At 47.3% G+C, this 23,868-nt stretch overlaps 1 protein-coding gene across 2 annotated transcripts in view; it reads right to left on the reverse strand.

The window, feature by feature from the left end:
- Positions 1 to 15,177, reverse strand: part of LOC126521343 (endosome/lysosome-associated apoptosis and autophagy regulator family member 2-like) — a 56,321-nt gene extending 41,144 nt beyond the window's left edge. Inside the window, exon 1 of one of the 2 annotated variants that reach the window (XM_050170020.2) lies at positions 14,794 to 15,177. In XM_050170020.2, the coding sequence (XP_050025977.1) occupies positions 14,794 to 14,898 (105 nt within the window). In that variant the 5' untranslated portion in view covers positions 14,899 to 15,177. The remainder of the gene's footprint in view (positions 1 to 14,793) is intronic. The other variant, XM_050170019.2, reaches the window with a different exon arrangement.
- Positions 15,178 to 23,868: the final 8,691 nt, after the last annotated feature.

A 23,868-nucleotide genomic window follows, 5' to 3' on the forward strand; every position in this document is an offset into this window, starting at 1 on the left:
ACCCCGCGATCAGTAGCGCAACGCGGATCGCTATGAGCTGGCACGCAGCTCATGAAGTACCGAGCGCACCATGCACCGTGCTCCCGCCTATATACCTAACCCAAGCAGCGCCCCGAATTGAACCACCGAACGAAAGCGTTGACACCAGCTAACCAAATCTGCGTCACTTAAAGCTTCAGGAGGAGCCGAGAAACCTTCCTTTTAAACGACCAGTGGCTTCGCTGAAGTTACTGGGCTAACGGCTATGTGAACTATCGTGACTGAAACTGAAATTTACCTGGAATAATGTCGTTCAGTTTGCACGTAGGATCGCCTTGTGACCGCCTTGAATCCCCACCTCAGAAGCACGAATAATTATTTTATTTTATTTTTTATTCTTTTTTCACATACTGCAGAGTCCTTATAGGCGCAAGGTAGCGCGGAATCAAAGCCCAAGAGTAGATTTCGTAAGGGGAGACGCTGAGAGAACATAGCATGGCCGCATAGGACGAACTTGGATGAGACCGACAGCTGAAAAAAAAAATGACCGCCCACGTAATCTAATTTCCGTTTGCGTCATGGTGTAAATCAACTTAAGGTATATATATATATATATATATATATATATATATATATATCTTACGAGGCTCCCCTTGAAACGTGAGAGAGATTCAAGATCACAGACTTTCCGGAACCGCTGCTTCCTGCAAAACAGTTTACCCAGTTCTGATTTATTATAAAGCCACTCGGTTCCTTTTTCCTGTCAGAATTTCGCAAAAGAAAAACCCGAGGTTGCTCCTAAAATTATTGACATTATAAAAAAAATCCTGCTTAGTTTTATTGCCTTCAGCAAAGGCTCTTTATGAAAGCTACTAGGGCCGAATTCGCAACGCTTTTCTTTTGTAAGTGCCGTTTGCCATTGGCTGGCCGTGTTATCAACCATGACGTTTGAGTGGCATCTAATCTTACGAACAGATTTAACGTACAGTCTTTGTGGGAATACGGGCCCTAAGAATTCACATTTTCATTCGTGAGTGCTATTCGCCATTGTCTGGCCGCGTACCCTAATGATATGTCTGGCATCAGGATTGGCTGGAAAATACTTTTAGCTATTCGCCATTGTCTGGCCGCGTACCCTAATGATATGTCTGGCATCAGGATTGGCTGGAAAATACTCTTAGCTATTCGCCAATGTCTGGCCGCGTACCCTAATGATATGTCTGGCATCAGGATTGGCTGGAAAATACTCTTAGCTATTCGCCATTGTCTGGCCGCGTACCCTAATGATATGTCTGGCATCAGGATTGGCTGGAAAATACTCTTAGGAACAATTCTAGCGTAAGAGCGTATGTTTTTTTTAAGCAATTCCTGAATTCTATCCACGTTCCGTATCTTATAAAGATTATTTTCCTCCTTGTTCGTTTCTTATCGTTGGTCGAGCCAGTCGCTGATCTTACGGCGATAGCGGGGGTGACGTAACGACAAAGAGCAGTAGGAATTAAACCAATCGCTAGAAAACACTGTCCCTGATATTTTGTAATCTTATTTCATTAAGCCAACAAACGAATAAATTAAATAATTCTTATCAAACAGATGGTAACGCATCTCCTCTCGTCGGCCATATCCCATTTATACGTAGGTTCCCATGTCGCTTTTCGGCTGGTATAATGTAACGAGTTGTTTTGCTATATTCTATTACCTTCTCGTCATCCTCCGCTTACGACCTGGCAATTCGGGTGATAAGGTAGACGGAACTCTGCTCGGACCCACTGAGGAAGCGTGATAAGTAAATGCAGTGGAATGTGCTTGTTGCATTACTTCGGACCTGGTTCTTTTATTCTTGTCTGTAAATGCGGCCAACACCCCCCCCCCTTTTTTTTTTTCAGTGAGCGAATGCGTATCCCACATTTAACAAGATTGCTGAAAGTCCTTGTGTCTCCCTTGCTCCATTTCCCCTACTTCCCCAATGCACCATGGTCGCTTTGATTCGGCGCAAGCAGTATAACCCCTACACTCTATCGGGGGAGCCCGAGTACCTAGATACCTCGGAAATGAGCTTAAATATGGAACCATCAGTCCGTCCTACAGAAAGGAGTCCTCAGCATTCCTATGCTCTCTCTCTCTCTCTCTCTCTCTTTTGATTTAAGGGCTCCTCAACATCTTGCCTTCAGGAGAGTTCTCAAGAATGTTTTGACACCCGCGCGCTTGTCTGTCTACTTCCCCCTCCTCCGTCAACGAATGCAGGGTAGCAGACCGGATTTTCTGTCCTCATTTATCTCAGTGAATTTCTCCCTTCATTTGTCTCTCTCGCTCTCGCTCTCTTTCTTGTACACTGACCTCCGTTTTTCCTGCTTATCAGAATCAATATCTTCGTTGCCTCCTAGGCGAAATAGCTCTCGCATATTCTCACTATGTGGCAAAACAAACGGCTTTTTTGAACTTCGACCATCGAATTTTACCGCTCATAGGAAGCAGTCGTTCAACACCACGCCTGACAAGTCAGTATATTTATTGCGTTTCAGCGCATCACGTTTGATCATTTCCCTTCGAGCACGCATTCCCTATAGTCGTCCTCAGAGTCGACATTACAGCACTTCCGAATCTGATGACTTCAACGAAAGCATTCCTAACCTTTCCTTCCTTCTTTCTTTTTCCCGTCTGATCGATAACCTCAAAGTTCTTCCGTTGATTCGAGCGAAGCACGAACTAGAGGGAAAACACCGCGTAGATAGCGAGAAAAGCGTCGCGCGAAAATGACAAGAGATCCAAACAACTCCGAGCCCAGACAGCCGCGACTCTGATCCCGCACAAGTCTTGGCAGGCGTTTCCTACAAGCGCGGCCTTTCGCAAGCAGACCGGATCAAGTCAGGGATTAAGAGCACGCCAACAAACGACTTGTTCCGTGATTTCCCCCAAGACTTCGATGTTGCTGCACAGCACGAACGTTCTACAAATGTGTGCACGCGAAAATCCAAACAGTCAGAGAACTTCGTATGCTTGTCAGCTGCACGAGCGGGCATCGGAGCGCCTGCTGCAGAGCTCTTGAGGTTAGAAGCGACGAGCTTGGATCCCACTGGAGCAGCGGACTCTTAAGTTGGCGGGAAGGTTGAATAAATTCTGTTTCACAAATTTCTCGCTGTTCTATGAAGACTCGAAAGACCTGTCTATTAATTACCGCGAATCGATGCTTGTGCGGCGTAACCTCCCTCCCCCTTATTTTTTCCTCTTTTTTTTCTTTTTTGACGTGGGTGCGAGGGTGGGAACGCATACCTACGCGCGCAACATCATCCTAACCAAGATGCGAACACCACTATATCACTGTCGCCTGCATCTTCGGCATCCCCACTATCCATCTCTCAACATGTGCCTCCCCTGCCCCGCGCCAGACAGGCGCTTCTTTTCCGACTACTGTCTGGATTTGCCCTCACGCCAGACATGCTAGAAAAGTGGGGCGCTCATACGCAAGACGTCGCGCCGAGCCAAGTCAGCGAGATGTTTGCGCTGGCGACCACGCACGCGGCGCCCCCCCTCCGCGACCGCACCTGCCACGACTGCAAGCGACCCGTATATATCCACCGCCAGACTCCCGATATGGGAATGCAATGCACGTGGAGCGGTGTGCAGAAAGCACCTCCGTCAGGAAGAGATACCTGAGCTACGAGGGGTGGATGTGACCGGCTGGCGGACTAGAGGACTGTCGCGCTGCCCTGCAGTCTCTCTTGGCTTTTGCCAGGAAATCCGGGCTTTTACACCAGTCGTCCTGATTCTCGCCTCTTCCCCCAATTTATTGGACACCTGCTGGCACATCTATGCAGTATTGATGAAAATACATCGTTCAAATTCCCGCCGAAACAGTTCCACAATGGCGGCATTCAGCGGCGCGGCGCTTTACGGCAGCTGCCGGAGAAGTAAGTACTGTTTCTCGTATTTCTACCTGCTTTCAGGGCAGATCTTTGATTTTATGTTAAAGTCAACACAACAGCGAACGCGCAGAATACGAAATTTAAACTGTTCGCGCGCTTACTTTTTGTTACGCTTCCTTTGCTTTCGCGTGTCCATTACGTTCGACGCTAGGACTCAACCCGGTTATGTTTACCGCGCTTTTGCGATGGCCTTGTTATGAACAGCAGACGAGTATTGTTGGTATTTAGCGCCTTGTGGACGAAATCGCGTGTCATTTTTTCTTTAGGGGACCGGCCTCGCGTGTCTGATGAATTAAGCCGACAACATTTCTTTCTTTAATCTATGGCCAAGACCCGCAAGACACCTGTCGCAGGTGGTCTCCTAGGGAAAAAGCATATCGATGTCCCTCGACCAGATATTGTGCGCATGCACAACGTCAACATGGGCGGTGTTGGCATGGCAGACCGAATGGTAAGTTACTACAGGATAAAAGCACGCGTCAACAAGTGGACAATCAGAACCATCTTTCACCTCTTCAACATTGCCCTCAGCAACTCTTGGCTTCAGTACACGCGGGACATGCGCTCCCTAAAGAAACAGCGGAAAGAAGTACTCAAATGTATGAAGATTCGCCAATCTGTTGCTGAGACCCTCGTGGCTCAAGGGAAGAAGCAGGATGAAACGGAGAGTGAGAACGAAGCCGAGTGGCATCCGCCATCAAAGCAGGCTCTACTGTCTCCAGGAGAACCCCAAGAAAAGAGCACTAGCCACTGCCCAACGCTGGCAGACACTGCCAACGCTGCCCGTTGCAGACTACAGGGCTGCGAAATGAAAACAAAGTTATTTTGCACCAAATGTCGGCTCTTCTTCTGCATCACAAAGGACAGAGGGTGTTTTGAAATTGCCCACAGGAAGTGAACACAAGAGCGAAATTTTTGTTGAGCAGAGGAATGCTCTTTTTCTGTACTTTACCAACTACTTTGCCTTTCGAGTTAATAAAACATGCTGGCACACGACTTTGAGCGCAATATCTGCGGTACGTCATTACATGCTTGCTGGATGAAAAAAGACCGGGTAGCATATCCCACTGTCCAATATATTCGACATCGCGCTGAGCTGAAACTATCAGGGCTATTGAAAAAAAATATTTTACGCTTTTCACCTTCATAAGCCTACTGACTTGTTCTGAAAGTTTGGGGAAAATATGTGCACCCAAATGCATCCCGGGTCTCAGGAGGCTATAGCAGCGTCTTTAAAGATCAATTAAAGAGTTCCCTGAAATGCTTGGTAAATTCATCCGGGTTTTATATTTTCGTCGGTGCCACCAAAACTGCTGTGCACTGTAACTTTCAACACTCCCTAAAGCAAGTGTGTCGCGCACTGTATACAGGAACAGAGTTTATCATTCCACAAACGGCTTCAACACATTCTGCTGCGGCTTAGCGAGGACCTCTTGTCCGGAACAATAGCGGTAGCACAGCCACAACTTCGATGCGACCCACCACACCAAAATCACATATGTATGCACTGCGTTTCTGCAAGATAGTTTGCTGCGACGGGAGAATTCGTGATGAGGGCGCCAGACACAACTGCCCGACACATGCGCGCCTGCTGCGCATGACCCTGGCTGCGTATGAGATCCTGCGCACCACCTGACGTCATTAGGCAGTGTACACCAGCTGCGTAGCAGCGCCGTTCATTGTAATTCACTGTGCGCGGCGAAATATGAAATCGTGACGTCACTGATCGACTCTCTCATTTCAACGTCGTCGATCTGCAGAACTCGCCGCCACGCTTCACTAGACCGTCTGGCGGCAGACGACGCAAAACGCAGCCGTTACGAGCAAATTCTTTCTTTCTTTCTTTCTTTCTTTCTTTTGTCTTATTCTCGAAAGTGGTCCACGCTTTATAAAAATGCTATAGGGGCTCGGCTAGTTAGTGTTCCATATTATTGAAATTTGCAGACGGCGTTTCAATATAAGTGCAGATTTACTTAATGCGTCATAGCGACCTGTATACGGTGGCGAAAATGCGTTTTACCGGACAGCAGATAATTTAGAGAATTTAAAATGATTAGTTTATTAGTTTTCTTTTTCTTGATGAAGTTTCAGAAAGCTCCTCGAAATATATAGCATATTCGCAACATTACTTCAGCAGTATACAGGGAGACCCTTCCAAAATAATAAGAATCATTACAACGCAAGCCAGGACAAGAAAAGACACCGACAGTGGTGCTCTTTAAAGTGAAAAAAAACCTCTGTTACTTCAAATAGCAAGTTATACTGTTATAGCAAGATATGTTGGCACTGGCACGTGAAGCCTCTTGTCTGAATCTTCTTGTTCGGCTTATGTGCCTCCGAAATACGAAGTCACGCAATAATAATTGCCATGACAAGTTATACATGGTTGTTCCCGATGGTTCGCGTCATTTTGCCTGAAGCCCCTTGTGTGTCATGTGTGTAATCATACAAAAAAAAAAGCCAGAAAATATGCAAGAGAGTCCATCGAAATACCCGAGGCAACAGCCGTCATTCGGCGAGTGTATGCTAGATGGTGACACCGCTCCGAACCTCAGCAAACACAGAGCCACTTCACCAAGGGGCATAGTATTTGAGACCCGCCGTGGTTGCTCAGTGGCTATGGTGTTAGGCTGCTGAGCACGAGGTCGCGGGATCGAAACCCGGCCACGGCGGCCGCATTTCGATGGGGGCGAAATGCGAAAACACCCGTGTTCTTAATTTAGGTGCACGTTAAAGAACCCCAGGTGGTCGAAATTTCCGGAGTCCTCCACTACGGCGTGCCTCATAATCAGAAAGTGGTTTTGGCACGTAAAACCCCATAATTTAAATTTAAATTTAAATAGTATTTGAGCCTTGCTAGCGGAAGTTATAGCACTAACTGTGCATCTGAAGCGGCGATTGATGGGCAATTAAGAGCACGCAACGTCAGCGGCACCGTGTGCATGCGGTACCTGAACTTGCTGTCGCAAGTCCTTTCAACCGAAGTTGTACGCAAAGAGCCTTTATTATTATTTTTAACAAAACCGGTACTTGCGGGGCATTTGGTTCGTTTTCTGCGCTGCAACATTCAAGATCAGCAGCGGCAACTCAGACACACCTGGTTTAACAGACAGAGCCCGGATCGGGGATACGAACACTTGTGCCCGAGAGCTTTCCTCTTCGACTATTTTCCTCTTCCTCCCATTTTGCATACAAATGACAGAGGGAGAGAGGGACACACGCCACCTGCGCGATCTTCGTTCGCGCTATGGCGCCGCGATAAACACATGCTTCGTCGCTCAGCCGGCGACCCCCAGTACATCGCGTGTACACAACGCGAGCGCGCGCACACTCCGAAGCTGCTGCCGTTGTTCTCCAATTACATGACCGGTTTTCGACAAAATCGGTGTACAATGGAATCTGTCTCGCGTGTGTGTGCAGCCTCGCTGCCCGGCCGAACATATAGGTGCGCGAAAGGAGCGACAGCATGTGTTTCTCGAGACGACGTGCAAGGTTTCTTCACGAGCTCCTTTCGAACAGCTCTTCTATTCAAGCGAAGCCTTCTTTGCGAAGCCTACCGGACTTCCCTGATTGTGGCTGCTGCTTCTGGTGTCTTTCCCAATAGCTTATACTTAAAATAAATAAATAAATAAATAACGTCCACGACGGTGGGATTGAACCTCTGTCAGCAGGCCGATGCTCTAGCCATCAGGCCACAATAGCAAGTACGCTCCTATCCTGCCGACGCCAACTAGTTCTTTGAGATTATTGAGATTGTCGCCGCGCGTGTGGCAGACTGCGTACAGCGCGAGGCCACATGCGCGCGCGCGCCAGATATATATATATATATATATATATATATATATATATATATATATGTATATCAATTTCAGGACACTGTGCCTGTGCCATGCACTGTTGAAGGAAACACATGACTGTAGTAGGCGTACGATATTTTCCCCGTTCTTTTTGCTTTCTCTCTCTTTAGCAGGCGTATACAATGACGTACAATGACGTAATACAGATGACGTATGGCTGGTAGCGCTGGCACCTTTCTATACGCGCACCTGTGCCGAGAATTGACGTGGTTTTAGCGCCAGCAAAGTGCGAGCCGCACATTGGAGCGTTCTTTTGAGCAGCGGACCTTGCAGCGCATGTAGCTTGGAACATGCGCTTTAACAAGCATTTTTGTTTTTTCACCGAGTACAAAGAAACAGCGTTTGTGGGTGCTCGTTGTTCGACCTACGTGCTGCTACTATCGCCTGTATGTATACCGGCCACCTGGCCTCGTCAAGCTGCATCCTTACACAGTTCTTGTTTCCCTGGTGGTCTTCAACGCTGTACTTCGTGCATTCTCTCGTAAATAAAAACGTGAATTAATTTGTGCAGAACTGAAAGATAGATTGCGCGAGGCACGTGCTTGCTACGCGTGGAGAAGGAGTCCGGCAAGAGGCGGTGCGAGTGCTCGAACTGGTTGAAAACAAACCACGCGTGAGTGAATTTCCATGTAACATTATACCTCATTGTTTTCTGGCGTTCACCTATACAACGTCCTTCTTCACTCTCTTGCTTGGTAAAGATTGTCACACATGCCTGAATGCGATGGACACAAAAAGAAAAGAAAGAAACAAGACTGCATCTTTGTGCAGTGCCATTCCGATAAATTCCCGCTGCACTGTTTTTCACTAAAACAGCAGCGGGACGAGTTCCCATAAGAAACGCTGATTACGACATTGAAGCCAACCATGCTTAATTAACGCGCATCCATTTTCTTGGATTCACGAGGCGTACACACCAGCATCGAGACGTCCCCAAAATGTGTCACGAAATACACTGCAGCTCCCTGTATTCCTTTTTTTTTTTTTTTCATATTGCCTTCCTTATGCGCTGCAGTACAGAGCTACGTGGCCTGGCAATGGACCTTCTGGTATATATTGCAGTCGCGCGCTACTCGTGCAAATATATGACTCAGAAGCACTTGTGGCATATGGACCATTATAGTTCGTCGCAGCTGTATACATTTCTGACGTCATTCTTAATATGAGCTGACGTCGAGGTAGCTAGGGTGTCTCGATATGGGAATTATTATCTACGTCCACGGTGGACGAAGATAATTATATTAACATTGTAAACGCCCGTTATGTCCTCACGAATACGAAACGCTTTCGCCGCACACTTTGGCTGAAAAAACGTTAAACGGTTTTCCTAAAATTTTCGACACTAAGTGCGCTTCGCCCCATTTTACATTGCCGAACTAATGGCGGTAGCGGTCATTATTCAAAGGACGACAAAGTGCCAGATGCGCGTCTAACTGTTTGCATGTGCCTTCGTCACCAGAATCATATCTATATCTTAAATCTCATGAACCGCACAAATTATATACGTATATACGCACTGGTTAGAAATTTTTCTACCCCCTCATTACCTTGGCAGCCTGCAAAGTCTACCTTTACAGTTATGAAATATATTGTTTTTTTTTTGTTCGTGTCACCACCTTATCAGTTCAAAGCAGTATGTATAGTCATTCATATACTCCCACCACGTGCCTTTATTGGACGTGCGCGTCGCTTTATAGAGGCACCCTATGCTGTATCTCGCAGTGATGTGGCCTTATAGTCGAAGCTGCGGCTTGCACAAGCCAATCAGAAGCGCGATCACGCACTTTCTGTCGAAAGTAGAGATACTTCTCCATGGACTGTCGCACGTGAGTACAAAACGCACGCGCTGCCGTTTTTGCAGTGCTTTTTGAGATGGGGGCACGCGGAAAAATTGCGGGTTCGCAACAGTCCAAAGGACAATATGGCGGCGCCCATGGGAGAAGGTCATGTGCCCCTGCGCATCAAGGCTTCGTATTCTCCGACGTCTCTGCACAGCTTCGACCGCCATAATACGCCTCGCAGCTTCCACTTAAGCGTCACATTATTGCGAAACAAAGCATGCGCGCCTTCTGTTTTAAAACAGCGTCACATAGGAGTGCAACGCTACAGCTGGCGTCATCGTGCGAATGCACGCGTTCCCCCGCGTCACGTGTTTCTCCGCGCTTCAGAGCATCGTCCGCTCAACGTCCAGCGTCAGGGCAATTCCGTGCAATGTCCGGCTGTCGTGAAACAACTAAGTGCAAATTTAAGCGCTTTGCAAACTCCCTTTCACGAAATTTAATAGTCGTGCTACGCAGGGCTCAGTTCGCTGTATGCAAGTGGCGCTGTTGCGCACGAAACCACTGCGCCCTCCGCAACTCGTGCCAAGTCGGACAGCCTTTGCGCGCTCCCGGCACAACACCGCGTCTCGGTGACTTTTCTTTCCGCGAGTACATACTGCGTACGTGAGCGCGTTAGCGTCGTGCACCGTTTCGTACGCTTTGCCGTGGGAGATGACTCTGGCTCGATCGATCCAACGGAGGCGTGGCTCACGCTGCTGCTGATCACGAGGTCTCTCGTGCAATTCCCGGCCACACCGACGGCGGTGTTTCGACGTCGCCAAAAAATAAGCTATGAAAAACAGTAGTACGTCTGGCACAATGAATCATACATACATATATATATATATATATATATACATATATATATATATATATATATATATATATATATATATATATATATATATATATGGCCGTCAAATGACCTAGACCAAGTTTCAAAATCAATTCGGTGAGGTTGTCGCTGTCGAATTTGGCGTTTCTCGTATAAGATATACAATGTTCACAGTTTCGTTTACTTATTTTTTTACCCCACAATATTGGTTTACTTTCTAACATGTTTTTTTTTTCTGAATATTTTTTCCCGCCTTATTTTCCTGTGACTGTCTTCTCGCTGTTTTGTGCACACGAAAACACAAGTCTAACCAGCGGCAACTATAAATGTAAACAACCCGCCGCGGTGGCCCACTGACTACAGCATCAAGCGCCGGTGAGCGCAAGCAGGTGGATTCGATTCCCAGCTGCGGCGTTTCAATGGGGAGCGGGATGCAAGACCCTTGTGTGCCGCGAATTGGGTGCACGCTTAAGGATCCCGGGCTGTCAGAATGAATACGGAGCCCTCCACTATAGATATATACGTTGTCCTTCATAGCTCACCGTGCCCCCAGTTGTAGGACGATAAAAACTACAAACCTAGTTTTTAGATTCTTCAACAGTCCACCAGCTCTCTCCTGTAAGAACTAGCCAGCAAAAACTGCGTCGACGGCTAGCCACTTTTCATCAGTTGGTAACCAGATGCGGTTGTAAAACGCCGTATACGAAAGGCGTGGTTAGCGCAGCGCCGTCATTTAAACCGTGGTGCGTAGTGATCATAGCGATATAGACAACTGCCACCGTCATATTGCGACCCGTCTGCTACGGGTATTTTCTCATCAGCCGTCTCGTGCTGCATACGGGTTTGCTGCTGTAGAGTTTGCCATATAATCGTAGCATATGTATACCGAGTGCTTGCGCAACTGTTCATAACACCGTGACAAGATAGCGCAACACAACGTATGTTATCGCAATATACGTCACCATACTAGATCACAACAACCAGCCCACCCGGCAAGATCGTGATAGCGAAGAAGATGCCACTTATATATATATATATATATATATATATATATATATATATATATATATATATAGCTGCAAAGCCTTCTTAAGGACACGAAGCAGTGAGCATACAAAAGTGCTTCACACACACATACAGAATATTGAGTATTCGAGGAATCGGTTCTCTACAATTATGCGTCTATAGAAAACGGCACAGGGCTGAATTCAGTGCCCCATTAGAGGAATTCTACACCATAACAATAACCTCTTCAGATTTTCATCACACGGAATAACAGACCGCAAGATGGGCCAGACAATTGTGTTTACAATCTGAACGTTCACATACATTCTAGATTACTCCCGCTACTAAGATAGTAGCAGTCAGCAAGTGAAGCAGCGACTGCCCTTTTACTCATTTTATTTTTTAATGTGCACTTGGCCTTATCAGCTATATCCATACCTCGCCCAGCTTTGTGGCGTTAATCGCTAGTTAAGTACACCGAGGACCGCATTGTTCAGAACTTACATCAAACACGGAAAAATATCCACTAATCGTAAATACAGAGCTCTAGAGGCTCTCTAACTTCGACTGGAAGACATTTATTCATTTTGCTTATTTGTTCAGTCAAACATCGTCCTCATTACAACCCACTTACAGAGAAAAAAACGCAAGTGCATTACCCATGCTTTAGTCCTTTGTGCTTGCTAATCCTATATTAAATCTGCGCTGTTTCCGCATAACCAAGCATCAAATTTCGCATAATTAGTGAGTGTTACCGCCTCATCGCCTGCTTTAATTCCACGTGCTCCGTATTCACGTCCAGTTATGGCTTTTTTCTATCTCTCTTTCTTTTTTGTTATTAAACGCGAATATTGGAATATAAGTTCGGCATATAGTTCCGGCATGCCCTTATTTTATTCTTAAGAGAAAACGCTAAGCTTTATAGTGCAGCCCATAGGTATCGAGCTTGAGTAAAGAGCGCAGTTTCTCCTACTTAGTAAGATTACACGCACCGTTGTGTCATTATAGATCGTGCGCGAAATTAACCTATATTTTTTTAGACATAAGAAAAGAGAATCATAAAAAAATTAACAAGCTTAGGATACGGTATCGTTCTTCTTTGCTTTTCCTCTTTTACCTCGTGACGATGTTACAGAAGACTGCTAGCTCCTACATATAGCCGACTACATTCAATGTATCTGGCGGGGAAGGTCTTGTTTGTCTCGTACAGCCCCGGTCCGTTCAGGTAGGACGCATAAACTATTAACTTATTAATTCCATATCACATTTGTGCGGCACCGTATGACGAGATCCCGCGAAAGGACCTTCCGCCGTCACAAAATCAGAGAGGGTCCTGGCAGGTGGAGTAGCACAAAGGCTGGCCAACGTTCCGGCAGGAGGGACCTGTCTTCATCAAAGGCGAAGCAAGGACTATTAAAGTAATTTATGAATTACTTGCATAGCCATATTAGTCAGAAAACGCAAACACAACGCTATCTGTAGAGATTTAAAAGTATGCCACAATTTTCAACTATGTCATATTAAAAGTGTCGTAATAGTCAACTGCTGTAACAAGCCGGTGCATGAAGGAAGAAACAGGGAAAGACTCTCGTGACAACGCGCCAGCGTTTGGGCTTTGTACTGTGCTGACGGTTGCGAACTGGAACGTAACGTCTACGCCAAATGAAGTTCGGTTGTAGAAAGGGACAGTATTTTCTTTTCATAATGGTCGTGTACGCATTACTACGCTAATCACACACTTGATGCACCCGCGTTCGAGAGCATTGCGCCGAACAGTCAGATCGCGTTCATGCATAAACTGTAAACTTTTGAGCAAGACTCGCAACAGCAACATAATGTCGACGCATTACGGCCCTTGTAGCACATCAACAAGACATTAATAATATAGCATTAAGGTATTTTTATTTTGCTTCTGTGTGCTGTTCCTCATCCTCACAGCTCTCACAAAGCCAACCACTCTCCTCCATAATCTAGCACCGCCCTCTCCAAAACCTCCTCGCCACCACCGCGTTCCGTTTTATTGAATTATACATGCTTCCAAAGTGTTGATGCAAGTCTCGTCAAAATTAGATTAAACAATAATTTGTCGGACATGTTTCCTGATCTCCATGTCCGAACGAAGATATCCACGACTTAGCAAAGGAAGCCACCATGAATCTCTAATGTCTGATATTCACAAGCAGCTCTTCGAGACAATAGCTTCAAAGAGAAAGAAGTTCAAAGGAAGAAAAGATACACGTGATCAAAAAGCAGGATGCACTTGCGACGTCCTATACAAAGCCCAGCTGCCTAGTGTAAAGTATGCGAAAAAAGAAGAAAGGAAGGAACATAGAAGAAAGAAGACAAATGTGGCGTCATTTCCGGGCGGATGCTCATGAAAACAGGCTTCGAGATTTGCGACGAGTGCGATAAGCAGAAAACAAGAGGCCTTATGGGTCGGCTACTGCCCTCAGCTGCATGCTGGCCGCACTCCTTTATTTAGACGAACGTGCAGTAATCTGCATATAGAAGGCAACGTTGTTCGTGAGCCCACGCATGCCCACGTGCAAGTTAACTGTGCTACAAAAATGAGAAGTCTATCATTTCCTTACACTAAAGGCTCCCAAAATTCACTTTAGCTATTGTAACAACGCGTCAGGCATTCCGACATTGACTAAACAGGCATTTTACGTTCTGAATAATCATTCTTTGATTATTTTTGAAGTGTTTTGACTGGACCATTCGCTATAGTAACCCTTGCAAGAACTGCTACAGGACTCGACTGTGCGTCCAAGGCGGCGTCAGAACCGTTTCTTTACGAACACTGGCATTAATGGGCAAACAAGCAGCGCTTAAGAAACCATGTGTCGCAAGGCCTTCAGAAAATATCCCGCTGTCCCGGCAACAGACGCCACGTTGTATATACGGGGCCAGACCGGGGTAAAGCGCAGGCGCAATGAGGCCCAGAGAACACCCCTCAGCCTCCGCGCGGGTTAGGCTTAGCCGTCCGGCAGTGCGCCTCAAGTGCACATTTTTACGAGCACACACCCCGAGCCGCCGCCGGCTCCCCTCCGTTGACGACGCGTCGCACGAGGCAGCGAAACAGGGACGCCCCGCCTGCCCAGCGCAGCGGCCGCGAACAGCTGCTGGTACTGCGAGGCGAACGCACTGCCTCTCTCCGCTGTTCGCATCGCGGTCATTCGCGCGCCTCTGTAAGCATTGTTTATCACTGCTTCGCAGCAAGGTTCAATGTGCTATCGAGCGCGACGCGAAATCTTCCACTCAGCCGGACGCGACAGACGACTGCTGCGTCCTCGCAACGCGAGCGCGACGATATACGCCGCACGCGTAGCTTCACCTAGCGCCTAAAAGCAATGAGGAGAAACGCCACTTACAGGTTGACACGCCGGCAGTTCGTCTGCCCTGCAGAGCTTGACGGTGGTCAGGAGAAGGAGCCCGATCGGCCCGACGACAGCCAGCAGCGACGCGCTGGGTGGCATCTCCGGCGAAAAGGATCCGCGTATTCGCGTCGCCGGGCAAGTGCACACGGTGTGGTGGACGAAGCTGGCTCGAGTCGGCGGTGAACGATCACCCGCTGGCCATGGTGGTAGCGCTGGACTCCCCCTTTGTTTTTTTGTTTTCTGTGTGTTGCGTGCTGTGCGGGCCGAGCCACGTAAAGGGTCCGCTGCGCTCACAGCGACGGCACCACGGCGACGGTGCCGGTGTGCGGGCGGTGACCGCAGCGCCGCTGCGCTGGCCTCGGAGACGGAGGGAACTGCAGCGGCGGCGTTCTCGTCGCCGGCGTTAGCGGCGGCGACGGCTGTCGACGAAGCATGCGCAGGCCCAGAGCTGGAGTCAGCAGAGGGTCGCAAGCCTCCCCACGAAATCCGCGTTTCACAAACAAAAACAATAACTGGCTCTAAATTCGCGTTTCCGAGATCGTTGCGTCACCCAGTGAGCAATATTAAAACTATATGATTTCTTTATGCTAGGCGATTATGAATGTGTTGACGGTAGACGGCAATGCTTTTATGCGGAGCTTCGCAATCGGCTCAGTAGTGGTAGCGAGTTAGAGCAGACGGCATGCAAGAGCCTCGCCGGATAGCGGTTATCCTAGTGCTCCAAGTGCGGACGCGTCGATCGGCTTACGGGTTGACGGTGTCTTCTAGTCGTGATGGAAGTTTCTTCTCCGACTGGTTGAACGTAAACCGGCCGAATATCGCTGTTATGCAATGAGAAGCATGTACCTCCCATAAACTCCGATTCTTCTTCTTTTTCTTCGTCTGCAAAGAAGAGAATGCACGTGCTCATTAAGGGCAACTGTGCGACGCATCATGGGGTGGAAAGTTTAGCCTTAATGCCCGAGAAAATAAGCGCAAACGCACACAACGTGTGCATCGCTGTCGCCATAATGTTGTACAGGTAGCAAGTTGCGCGTTGGATCTATTATTAATACTGCTCTCCTGAACACACATACACACACACACACAGACCCAAAATATCAATCTCCCTTCGTACGCGGCGCATACCCCGAGGTAACGCATCATCACTGTGATGGTAGGTCGAGGCCACAGAGACGCTGACGCGGACTGATTTATTGAAAGCGAACGCTTTTACACAGCACTGGCTGGTCTATTGTTAGCAAAACATCAACGCCAACGTTAAGAAGCGTCGAATAAAAATATAGAAAGAAAAGGACAAGTATTTGTTAGACGTACCGTGGTACATAAATGCCAAACGTCGTACTTGTTACATGTAGATGGTACATAAATGTCAAACTGAATTGAACTGAAGAGTAGTAAATAGAGTAGAACATCTGTTGCTAATCTGAAACATTTTGGGAGAATGACTTGCGCAGCGTTAAGGATTAGAGAAGGAAAACGTGGGTAAATTAAACTTTACATCATGTTAAGAGAAAGAATTGACATTCGGCACGTTATGTAATGTTTCGAACAGACAACCAGCGATGTGAGCAACAACAACCATTGGCTAATACCCCGAGGTGGGTATTTGCCATGTGAAGGAAATCACATGTGCTTTCCTTCGCATGTGCCATGTGAAGGAAATCATCATCATCATCATCACCACCACCACCACCACCACCACCACCACCACCGTGCTCTATTCGAGCAGCAGAATGAATGCCAACGAAGGGAACGTGACGCTGTCAAGGTCGGTAGTGAGAGAGAGAGAGAGAGACATTGATTTCTAATGAGCTGGGGTGACTTCCTCGTAGGGTGGAGCCCCTAGTTCAGGGTCCCATTGGCTTGCGCCAAATCAGCGTGCCCGCCAGATCAGCCGTCGCTGCTCCTGCGGTTCTAAGCTGGTCAGCGCAGTCTCCCAGAAGGAAGGTGAAGGTGAAGAAATAGGGGAGTAACACGGAGGGTATGGGCACACCCAGGTGCAATGATATACTGTGGGCTTTGCTCCACAGTAGGGACAGTATGAGGGATATTGTGTGGGGTAAAAGAGGTGAATATAAAAGAGGCAGGGAAATTAATTAGTTTGAAGCTGTCGCCACGCGACGGCATCTTCTCGGTTAAGAAAATTATGTGGTGGGGAGAAGTGTTTCCTGCTATCTATGTAATGTTGTAGAGTTTCAGTGTATAGTTCAGTAGTTCTGTCGGTGCATCATCTGGGTTGGACAGCTCCTCCAATTGCGCCCGGTTAGTGAGGTCTCGGGCTACCGCATTAGCGCGTTCGTTACCATGGAGAGAGGCGTGTCCAGGTGTCCAGACGATGCGCACCCTGTGTAAGGCTGTGGAGTGTAATGATGTAAGGATGCAGTGTGTGTGGGATGTCACCCTCTCTTGTGCCAAAGTCCTGCAGACGGTCTGTGAATCAGTGACCACTATGATGGATCCATCCGGTGTCGGTATGGTTGAAGCGTGTACGATGGCTAGGGCGATAGCAGTCTCTTCCGCCGTGCCACTGTCTACAGTGTTGTCGGTAGAGGAATAGATGGAGTTATGGATGGGCGGAGGGACCTCGGCCGTTATTTCCAAAAGGCTGTTACGTAAGAACTGTTCATAAGAAAAAAAATCCCTGACGATCCTGACACTGGACATATTATCAGCGAAGGCAATTAGACAATAGCAGAGAGCACTTATGAAATATTCGCCCCCTCGCATGCAGGCCTGCCCGCTGTTCTCGAAGCCCCCGACGTTGCCTCCTCGCTTTGCTTCCAGTGGAGCACGGCGACCAACTTCTGTCCAGGAAAGCACATCCGCTGACGTCATCGCTATCGCCATAACGTTGTACAGCTAGAAAGTTGCGCGTTATTGTGGTCAGCCCTTTCCCGACAGCACTGTGGAAGCTGTAAATAGGACAACGATATGAGCTCTGTGATGTCACTGCTGGGGCCGAATTCACAAAGCTTTTTGTTCGTAAGTGCTGTTTGCTATTGGCTGGCTGCTTTCGCTAATAATACGTTGGGCATCCCGATCGGCTGGTATCTGCTCTTGCGGACAATTCTAGCATGAGAACGGTGTTCTAAATACGCGGCCCGCATAGTTACTTACAGCGTGTCTGCACTACACTGCAGCGGCTGCCGACGAGCTCTGGTAGTTGCATAAACAACTCAGAAATGGTTGATTCTGAAAACACAGCGACCTTCGAAAGGACTATGCCTCTCGGGAAAACTGTATCATCAGCAGCAGCAGCAGCAACAGCAGCAGCCGCCTATGATTATGTCCACTGCAAGATGAATTCCTCTCCCTGCCATGTCCAATTACCCGTCTACCGCTAGCTGATTCCAACTTTCGCCTGTTCCTAATCTCATCACCCCACCTAATTTTCTGCCGTCCTCGACTGTATTTCCCTTCTCCTAGCACCCATTCTGTAAATATAATGGTCCACCGGTTATCTACCCTACGCATTACATGGCCTGCCAAGCTCCATTTTTTTTCTCTTAATGTCAACTAGAATATCGGCTATATCGCCGTTTACTCTCGGATCCACCACCGCTCTCTTTCCGTCTCTTGACCTTACGCCTAACATTTTTCATTTCACCGCTCTTTGCGCGGTTCTTAGCTTGTTCTCGAGCTTCTTTGCTAACCTTCAAGTCTGTGCCCCATATGTTAGTACCGGTAGAATGCGATGATTGTACACTTTTCTTTTCAACGACAGTGGTAAGCTCCCTGCCAAGATTTGGTAATGCCTGCCGTATGCACTCCGACCCATTTTTATTCTTCTGTAAATTTATTCTCATGATCAGGGTCCCCTGTGAGTAATTGACCTAGATAAACGTACTCCTGCGCAATCTCTAGAGGCTGACTGGCGATCCTGAATTCTTGTTTCTTTGCCAGGCTATTGAACATTATCTTTGTCTTCTGGATATTAATAGTCAACCCCACTCTTACACTTTCTCGGTTAACGCGTCCTCAATCATTTATTGCAATTCATCCCCAACTTGTTGCAATGTCATCTGCAAACCGAAGGTTGCTGAGATACTCGGTGTTGATCCTTACGCCTAAGCCTTCCCAGTTTAATAGCTTGAATATTTCTTTCAAGAATGCAGTGAACAGCATTGGAGAGATTGTTCTCCTTGTCTGACCCCTTTCTTTATAGGTATCTTTGTACTTTTCTCGTGTAGAATTAAGGTAGCTGTGGAATCTCTGTAGATATTTTCCAGGATAGTTACGTAAGCGCTCTGTACTTCTTGATTACGTAATGCCTCTATGACTGCTGATATTTCAACTGAATCAAATGCCTTTTCATAGGCTATGAAAGCCATATAGAGAGCTTGATTGTACTCAGCAGATATCCGATTACCTGATTGATGACATGGATGTGATCCATTGCAGAATATCCCTTCCTGAAGCCATCCTGTTCTCTTGGTTGATTGAAGTCAAGTGTTGCCTTGATTCTACTGGAAATTATCTTGGTGAATATTTTATACAATACAGAAAGCAAGCTAATGAGCCTATATTTCTTCAATTCTTTAACGTCTCCCTTCTTATGGATTAGTATAATGTTAGTATAATACAGTACATTAGTACAATGTGACCTCCGTTATGTCACCGCTGGGGCCGAATTCACAAAACTTTTTGTTCATAACTGCTGTTTGCCATTGACTGGCTGCTTTCGCTAATAATGCGTTGGTCATACCGATCGGTTGGCATCTGCTCTTGTGTAAGGCATACGTAAGGCGTACGCCGGCCGAACTATAGAGTTTCATACAATAATTTCTGTAGGAAACTCTATGGGTCGAACGATGCAATCACGTGCGGCGCAGGCACGTGCCATCGTTGCCTGTTTTCTTGTATCTCTGCGGCGTCGTTTCGCCTTTGCGCCGTATAGTCAGCACGACCACATTAAACTTCACATTAAGCAAATGTGCTCCTACATATATCCGTACAAACACAGGCATGCACGATCGCAGAACAATGATTGCAAGAACTGCGCCCTATTTCTCCTCGCGTGGCTGTCATTACGACGGCCAGAGCCGCCATGCCCAGGGGTTCCGTGCTAGGAGGAAATCAGTCTGGACACGCACGTTTTCGTATCCGCTCCAGGACACTTATCGCGTCGCCTGGCATATGCTGGCAGAGAGGCACGCGATTTATGTGTGTTGTCGCTTGCTTCTTTGCGGTGCACTTTTCTCCCAGTACGCGTTAGATAATCCGAGAAACCTGCAGTCAATACCTCGTAGTGCGATCACGTTTTACACGTCGAGGAGACCGAAAAAGGAAGAGCACGGAAACAGGATTGCCAAAAGGAAAACGTTTGCATTGTTCACAGGAAACGACCTTACAGTGTTGGAGACAAAGCGCGCGCGACTACCGGACTCGGTAAATGCCAGACGCTGCACCGCCTGTCGGAACTCGCGGCCACCTTCGGCTATAGTCGATTCAGAGCCCTTCGGCAGCCAAGGTCTTGTCAGGCAAAGATAAGCTTCATCGACTAAGTCGGCCGCAATATGCTAAATGAAGCCCGAGTGTGACAACGAGGCTTGAAGGAGCACGGAACAGAAACCGTTTTGAGATGCTTTAGAATGCATTTTGCCTGTTTACGGTTCATTTCTTTCTCACGCTGAGATCACGCTTTCTCACGCATTTCTTTCTCACGCTCTATGCGGCGTTATTTTTTTATATTCTTTTGTGTGCGTATGTTAGTCACAAAGCGAGCCTCTCATAAACGTCTCTGATAATGGCTCCACAATAAAAATAAATGATCGCGCTATGCAGTTACACGTACGCCCGTACCTGCTGCTGCGGTGCGGAAACCATATAGGTTCCAAGCACTTCGAAACTATTTCGAAAGAATTGCCCGCTTTTACACGTGAGTGTAAATGGCGAAAGGTAGCACGTGGCGAAAGCCGGCACGAGTTGCTTTCGCGCCAGTAAACCAATATAATCAATCATAATCATTATACTTTTACAACAGTAGCCGTGCATGGAAGGTCATTCCAGGTGATGCTATATAAGGCTTTTTTTTTTTAAAGGTCGAATCCTTTCTCGGCTCGTGGTGAAGTTTGTCAACAGACCTGACCGCCGGAGTGTCCGCCGAAGCATCATCACGCCATATGAAGACAGATTAAAGACAGATTAAATAATGAAAAATGATTGATAGTGACAGTTAGTGAATGATAACGTTACAATAGAGATTGGTAGAGATTAATAATTACTAGTAATGAATACTAATGATTACGAAATCACCAATATGTCTAACGACGGCTTGTAATGACCACAATTGTTTACAAATGCCCGACGAGATGCATTGGCTTTCCAGTTACTTTTTTATGAGCCCGATGTTTTTTGCATTGAAGCACAAAAGTAACTGGAACACCAATGCATTTCGACGGACATATTGAAAATTAATATCTTGGAACTGGTGCTGTCCAGAGAATTTGTTCCAAGTGAATACGCCGTGCTAACTCAGCGGCTATAATTCGCGGATTGAAATACGTGATGTAAAGTAATTAATTAAAAAAATATTGCACGTAACTACGTTAATTATTCAACTGAACATTTTGATTTCTCGTAGAAGTAATGGCCGCCTCATCGAGTAATTAGGTCAAGGGTTAGAATTGTGCTATCTGCCACAGGCAATCTTTAAAAGAATTGGCGCAGCAAAAAAATAAGGGGGGGGCAGGATTCACTTTAAAAAATAAACGCCCAAGCACTTCTTACAGATGGTTAACAAGCGAAGCTGAAACGTGCAGCCCCGGTGTTTATCACTGGGTTAATCCCGACAGTTCATTAAACGACGGCTTGGTAGGCAGCTGGATCATCGATACGCAGTTGCTGCTTGCGCTCGGCTGCACAAGCCTGTTCTTGAGGCCGGGCTGCAGCATCGGTACGGCGTAGACGAGCTTGTTCCCGGTTCTGCTCGCGGCGTTGCTGATCGAAAGCTGCCTGCTCCTCAGGAGTACGTATGACGCGTGGCTTACCCACTTGGGAGCCCGAGAGAAACTGCTGCGCGCGCGCTCGGCTGCGACGAACAGCAACTACGTCACTACTGGCACAGCTAATCCAACACCGCCTAGATAGCACAAGGCCTTTTCACTCCGATCCATGACGCCATGTTACCTGGCCTGACTGCCATAGAATCTAATGGGGACGCTCCCTAGTAAGCAACTGTGATTTTTACGTCACCGCTTTCATCACGCCAGCCTTGCCAATGGAAGTTCCGGGCCAGGTAGCGTGATGTCATGGATCGGAGTAAACAGGTCTTGTGCTATCTAGGTGGTGTTGGCTAATCGCACACCTCTCTTTCCCCCTTTTTTTTTTATCGCGCATGCACATAGGGTTGCGCCGGAGGAGTTTTCAGCGTACAGGCGACCGACAGACGGACAGAATCGGCAAGCATATACAGCTTGGCTCTAAGAACTGTAAGAACCCTGTATTGGGGGCGAGGACTTACGGAGTCACCATCTGTCGGAAGCGCCTCCCTTGTGTAGTATGAGGGATAACGCGGCGCGCTCCTCATAGGTTTGGCTTATGGCGCTCAATAAAAACGCCGCGCGGCAACCCTCCTGGACATTTCTGTAAGCACTCTCAAAACGATGTAAGTTTTTTACCTTTAAAATAATAGTCCTCGGCAAACTGAAAGCACAGAATCATTTACAGACGTTATCTCTTTACCGAATATGTACAGTGAACGCCACTACGCGCGGTCGCCGCGATGGAGTCTCCCGAACCGGCTCCTTGCGTGAAAGGCAGGCAAACGCTGAGAGAAAACTATGTGAAATATGTTCTTATAGTGGGCTGTCTGTATGGATCATAAAAGAATGAAGCCTCAATGCAGCGATCGCACGGGTTCGCAGCGACCGACTGCGCGTCTGCATGCATGTCCGCGCACAATGTTTTGCTTTCACTGCGAGCGCGTTTTCGCACAATGCCATGAGCTTTAGGCCGCAGAATATGAGCATTTGACAGTACACAAGTAACCATTGTTGCGTGGACGCTATCAGAGCTGTTCAAAAATAATTTCGTTATAGAAACTTCGACGCCTACGGCGACTGCGATGTGCCGTCGCGACGACTCCATCTCTTTTTTTTTTCTTCTAAATTCTTGGACGTTTCAATATTATTTCTCAAGTTGCGTCGCACTGTATGTTTATCTGTCTTCTCAGCGTGTGATTTCCCACTGCTTCTTTTTCGTAATCCACTACAGTAATTCATAACACAAACATGACCATGTACCATGCCTTTTTTTAATGTGCTTGTTCCCGCTCCCTTCACATTTCAGTGATTGCCAGAATCTAGCGTTTCTTGCTACTCACCGAACATCGCAGACCCGACGTCGCAGCAGAAATCTTCCTCGTGTCTGTGCTTGCTGCCTACCCGAATTGTAGCCGATGGCTGCTTGCCGGTTAAGTTTCGCGAGCCAAGCTTCACGCAGCTTTTTGTCCTGCTGCTACGTGTGAATAAGGCTGACACCAGGCTCCGTTGTGTACGTCCGGCACGGCGGCACTGAGCAGTAGCCTGCCATGCTGCACGCCTCCAAAAGCAGCCATGCAGTACCTATTGTAGTGCTTTCAAATGCTGTCAAGCAGACACCCAAGGCGGGGAAACCTCACCACTTAATCAGAACCGCAGCACAGGTGGGACTTCAAACTTTCGTTTTCAGTTCGCTTCGGCGCTTCCAAAGCGGCCGACGCGGCCGCGGTGTCCATGTGATTCCTCATGCTACGTCACGCCGACGGTGGCGCCATCTTTTCCCGTCGTGGGGATCGCCCCCAATATGCCCAGGGTTGAGGACTACACGCTTTGGCTTACGTATTTATTATGAGCTTAATCAAGACACTGCAACAATTGTAGCATGCGGAAGGCTCGGACTCTTTCACGTTGGTGCAATAATAATAATAATAATAATAATAATAATAATAATAATAATAATAAATCTTGAGTGACTGCGCATTCACGCACTCCTTCATGGGATAATCGTAGGTGCGTAGTGCGCCGTGTGCAAATGACATGGCATGGCTCAATGCAGTGCTGCTACAGGTAATAAAAAACAGCAAAT

This window comes from Dermacentor andersoni, chromosome 6 (assembly GCF_023375885.2).
Source record: "Dermacentor andersoni chromosome 6, qqDerAnde1_hic_scaffold, whole genome shotgun sequence".
Classification (NCBI taxonomy): Eukaryota; Metazoa; Arthropoda; class Arachnida; order Ixodida; family Ixodidae; genus Dermacentor; species Dermacentor andersoni.